This window comes from Protomyctophum bolini (assembly GCF_963924005.1).
Source record: "Protomyctophum bolini genome assembly, chromosome: 11".
Lineage (NCBI taxonomy): Eukaryota > Metazoa > Chordata > Actinopteri > Myctophiformes > Myctophidae > Protomyctophum > Protomyctophum bolini.
The window spans coordinates 27,634,165-27,639,915 of NC_137872.1; the positions used below are offsets into that span (position 1 = coordinate 27,634,165).

The 5,751-nt window shown below is 42.4% G+C and overlaps 1 protein-coding gene across 1 annotated transcript in view; it reads left to right on the top strand.

The window, feature by feature from the left end:
- Positions 1-2,677, top strand: part of LOC308323784 (uncharacterized protein) — a 100,008-nt gene extending 97,331 nt beyond the window's left edge. Inside the window, exon 12 of the mRNA XM_080775597.1 lies at positions 175-2,677. Coding sequence (XP_080631723.1) covers positions 175-343 — 169 coding nt within the window. The 3' untranslated portion in view covers positions 344-2,677. The remainder of the gene's footprint in view (positions 1-174) is intronic.
- Positions 2,678-5,751: the final 3,074 nt, after the last annotated feature.

The following is a 5,751-nucleotide window of genomic DNA, read 5'->3' on the forward strand; positions in this document are numbered from 1 at the left end:
TTGCTACAGATTATTTTAGGATTATTCCCGGGGCATTCCTGCCTTATAGAGAGATAAGAGGTTTCTGCCCGACAGCAACGATATAGGATTTACAGTTGTTAAGAAACAAAACAAACGAAAGCCTTTGAGTGTAACCCTCCGTGTCCCTGCGCTGCTTCCTTCCTCCCCACACAGGTCTCATCTTCAGGACCTGAAGGACGTGACCCACGACGTCCACTACGAGACGTACCGCGTGCGGCGGCTGAACGAGAGCAACATGACGCACAACGGCCTGGCGCTCGCCACCCGCCCGCTGGAGAACGGAACGGCTCACAGCAAGAGCGACTCGGAGAGCCACCTCTGAGGGACCCGGGCGCCCACGGGCGAGGCTATTCCCCTCGCCATTTCCTGTTTCTTGTGACTGCGAGCCCCGAGAGCGGCCGTTTCCCTCCGATGATTCCAATCAGAATGAGACACGGGGAGGAAAAGAAACGTAGAAGAAAGAAGCAAACGGAAATCTTTTTCTTTTTGCCCGCCCCAGTGGAGAAGTGGAGATTGTTTTTATTTTTCATTTTGGGACCGACTAGTGGATTAAAAAAAAAAGAAAAGAAAAATTCTATTGAGTTTTAACTAAAGACATTATAATATGAATAATAAGAATAATACAAATATGCATTTAAACATCAGATATGGATATATTTTTGAGAATGCACCGACATATATATTTTTTCTGGAAGGAGTGCCCCTTGTAGGGCAGAGAGAGAGAGGGGGGGGGAGAGAGAGAGAGAGAGAGAGGGAGAGAGAGAGAGAGAGGGAGAGAGAGAGAGAGAGAGAGAAAGAAAGAGAAAGAGGAGAGGTGCGAGACTAGGTGTCCCAGCAGTGTTTAAGCACTAAGATCCATCTTCATTTCCTCACAAGTCAAACAGGACCAAACAGGGTCTTAGTGCTGAAACGCTTATGGTGACACCACAGATGTCCGTACTGAGATAGACCTGAGGGAGCCAGAGTTGTACGTGAGAAGGTTCTGTCACTGAATTTTCTGGATGCTGAAAAATGACAATTGTGACCAAGAGGCAAACAAACTGGCCCTATTTTATACTTCGTGAAAATAGCAGATCGACATAATAATGAAAATCTTTGAAAATGTTTTACAATTTTCACCTATAACATGACATGACCCAAAATCGTGACGGCCAAGTTTAAACTGATGAAAGTTGCCGGTAATCGTTGCCGTACCAAGTGTCGACCGTTTGTCTGCCACTGAAAAGGACTCAATGAGCTTTGGATCGGACATACTTCATACTTCAACTTTATCGGCTGCAACTTCGGCGTGGTGTGCAAAAGGTGCAAGTTTCATTTAAGTTAGAACCTTTACACTCCTGTAAAGAAAAGGCTGCCTTTTTGAACAAGTGTTGTTGCTATTGATACATCCATGTTACATATTTTGATGTGATGTGTTGACCGTGTATTATTTACCTATACAATCCTACTGTATGAACTTCGTGACTCTTGACTCTCTGTCCATTAACGACTCCACACAACATACAGTGTGTTTATCATTGTAGAAGACCGTCCAGATGCCCTTTGGTCACACATTTCCTGTCCCCACTGATGCTTTATTGCAGATTTACATCGCCACCTGGAGGTCTGGTGAAGTAATTACAGGGGAGGGCCGATTATCTTCCAAATGTCTATTTTATTGACAGTCGGATGCCTGTTTTGGTGGGTTTTTAGAAAGGATATCACTTTGAGCTTTAATTTCAGTTCAAACGGTCGATTTGCCCTTCATCTCACTTAAGAAAAAAAGTCAGTTATGGCTACTGTAAACTGTAATGCAACGTTTATGTTGCATGTTAGCAGCACATTTTGCTAGCAGGTTATGAGGGCTCATGGTTTTGAATGTAGAGTTTTTTAACACAAAGCTTTTTTTCACCGTAATGTGCCTGACAGGGGAAAGAATCAACACATTAAATTCAAGACTTTCAATCCAAGACTCTGGGGCAAACGGCTATATTTTGGCACCTGTCTACTACAGAACAATTCATTTGGCTCTTTTATTGAGACGTAAACCAACCCTCCAAATCATTGCTATTGTGTTACTGTCCACCAGATTGACACGAATAACCACAAATACGCTTTCCTCTCTTTTGAAATCTCAAGTCTTCTCAGTGGCAAAGATACTGGTAGGACTGAGTCACTCCTTTATCTTTAAAGTGTGTGATTTAATTTGCATCATTTAAGCCATCTACCATAGAGGGCGTACAACTAGACTTCACATGCAATAATTTGTACATGTATTCTGCTCCCATACGGCAAAAGAATACATGCATTCATTTTTCTGTCTCCAACGGGGACAAAGCAATATACTGTAGCTCAGTCCATTTCTAAGGTTTGAATGCATGAGGCATTTGCGCACGTGTAGAATCATCAATGTATAAACGGAACCAAATGGACCCGCAAGAGTCCTTTTGGTTCAATTTGCAAACTCTAAATCAAACAATGAGGATTGTACTGTGTATGTGTATATGCCATTTTGTTTAGTGTTTTCTCTCTGGTTCTGCTCTGTATCAGTGACAGTACAGTTTGTTTTATATTTGTCATTATACTAACAGCTCCAACATCTTGTCCTTGCTTTTTATATTATTAATAATATACAATGTAAACACTGTTGATTTACAATTAAATGATTGTCACTTTCCCAATGTCTGGTGTGAAGTCATTGTGTGAAATGACTTGTGGATCCTGACCTGTGTGTGTGCGTGTGTGTGTGTGTGTGTGTGTGTGTGTGTGTGTGTGTGTGTGTGCATGCGTGCGTGCGTGTGGCACTGGCAATAATGCTTGTTTTAAGTTAAATGCATGTTAAGTTTTAACTTAATGCTTGAATTAAGTTAAAATTGATTGTGATGTCATGATACAATGCCACCATTTCTGTCTACTCATTCTGCATCTCATCGGTGGGATGTGGACGCTTCAGTAACCATCCTACCAATGACATCATAAATGGGCATTCCAAGGTAATAAAAATGACAAGCCTTTAGCATGTGGAAATAGAAGCCATTGTCCTTGCATTTAAAAAAAAACATAATTGCTCCTCCTCACTAATGAAGACGGCACAATTTCTGTACTCAGTATCTCAGAGGAGGGCTGTGGGCTGCTCAGAGACCTGCCAACCAATCAATGTCATCATCGGCAGGAAGGTTTGGTTATTTCAAACGAAGAGAAAAGGCCCTAATTGCTGTCTGACTGCCTGCCTGTCCAATTCTCCATGAGTAGCTGTCTGTCTGTCTGCCTGTCCAATTCTCCATGAGTAGCTGTCTGTCTGTCTGCCTGTCTATGAGTAGCTGTCTGCCTGCCTGCCAGCCAGCAAGTTGGTTAACAGAAAATAAATTGTTATGGCTGAGTAAAATAAAATACAATAAACACAATTTGCCTGAAAATAGATTACCCAGCTATGACCTTTTTCATGAAAAAAAATGAGTAGTGATATGGCTGACTGAGTAAAATAAAACAATCTACCTGAAAATAGATAGCTATAAGTGAAGAGCAATTTCCGCAATTTCCGCAATTAATATTTCCGCAATTTCCGCAATTTCCATTTATGCAATTTCCTCAATTTCCATTTCCGCAATTTCCATTTCCACCATTTTCGCAATTTCCGCAATTACCATTTCCGCAATTTCCGAAATTTCCATTTCCGCATTTCCGCAATTTCCGCAATTTCCATTTCAACCATTTCCACAATTACAATTTCCGCAATTTCTGCAATTTCCATTTCCGCAATTTCCGCAATTTCCATTTCCATTTCCAACTATTAATGGCAGCTGGGTTTCATCATTCAAATAAAATAGAATTCTGTCCGTTTAGCTATAAAATTATGTCAGGGAATAGGGATACACAGTATATGTCTTTCATATGCATTGCATCTCCCCCCCCCCCCCCCCCCAAGCTTTTATTTTCGTTCGAGTAATAGTACAACTCTAATAGTATTACTTATAATAATGTAATTAAAGATAACTTCATTCAGATCTTTTTTTTTTTTTTTCATTTTCCAGATTTTTTTTTCTTCTTTTTTTTTAGATTTTCATTGGTGGGCCAGTCATAATGGTCCCGCGGGCCTGATGTGGCCCGCGGGCCTGAGGTTGAGTATCACTGGTCTATACCATCACAATCAGTTTAACTGGCTGTTCAAAACTAGACGATGTACAACATGTTGTGGACTTGTAGATCTGATAATTGTGGGGGTCCCTGGCACACAGGCTTGAGTGTGGAAATATAGTGGCCCTCTGGAGTGAGTGTGGAAATATAGTGGCCCTCTGGAGTGAGTGTGGAAATAATAGTGGCCCTCTGGAGTTAGTGTGGAAATATAGTGGCCCTCTGGAGTGAATGTGGAAATATAGTGGCCCTCTGGAGTGAATGTGGAAATATAGTGGCCCTCTGGAGTGAATGTGGAAATATAGTGGCCCTCTGGAGTTAGTGTGGAAATATAGTGGCCCTCTGGAGTGAATGTGGAAATATAGTGGCCCTCTGGAGTGAATGTGGAAATATAGTGGCCCTCTGGAGTGAATGTGGAAATATAGTGGCCCTCTGGAGTGAATGTGGAAATATAGTCGCCCTCTGGAGTTAGTGTGGAAATATAGTGGCCCTCTGGAGTGAATGTGGAAATATAGTGGCCCTCTGGAGTTAGTGTGGAAATATAGTGGCCCTCTGGAGTGAATGTGGAAATATAGTGGCCCTCTGGAGTTAGTGTGGAAATATAGTGGCCCTCTGGAGTGAATGTGGAAATATAGTTGCCCTCTGGAGTTAGTGTGGAAATATAGTGGCCCTCTGGAGTTAGTGTGGAAATATAGTGGCCCTCTGGAGTTAGTGTGGAAATATAGTGGCCCTCTGGAGTTAGTGTGGAAATATAGTGGCCCTCTGGAGTTAGTGTGGAAATATTGTGGCCCTCTGGAGTTAGTGTGGAAATATAGTGGCCCTCTGCTCTGCCCTCTCTCTCCATCATGCGGCTGCCAGGGGGGCGAGGCCGGGGAAACCTGTCTCATTGGCACCTTCAGGACATTTGCAACCCACGTTCGCCATCTAGTGGTTGAGAACCGCAAGTGTTTATTTCAAGGCTTTGGCCAACAGATTTTTATTGTTTTCTCCTTTTGGAATATTTTCCACCAACAACAGTTTGCAGAATTACAGTGCATTTCAAGCACAAACTCAATACAAAGACTGTTAACTGTGAGTGGACGACCCAATTAAGCATTACACTTGTTTACAAGAGGGTCCACGCTGATCAATTGATCACCCTTGCTCCCCCCTGCCCTGTGCCAATGTTGTCACCCGTGCTGTGCCTATTTGCCTACCTCATGGCCTAAACTAAAGCAGCTCAGTTGTTCCTCAAACGTTTACTTTCAAGGACCCTCCGTTTTTTAAGCCTCAGTTTAGGCTATGATGCATGATTTTTGACTGATTTTTGAGTGAAGGCCAGTTGAAACACTTGAAAGCCTTTCTTTTTCTTAAATTAGCTAAATCTGTAGGCTCTCAACCTCATTGCACATCATTTATTCTGTATTCTAAAGTGTACAGATAATAACAGCCTGCATGAGCCAATTTAGCCAAAGCTACTCGTGTACAATTGTAGGCTACATTAGATGTTTAAAAGTGGAATATCTCAGGCAGTAGCCGTTGTTCACCGCTAGAGGGCGGTACTGTGTCGTCTCATGATGTTGTGCTGTCCCGAATGAGCACTGCTGGGTAAAGAAGACTCCTCAGAGTCAGACCCTCCTC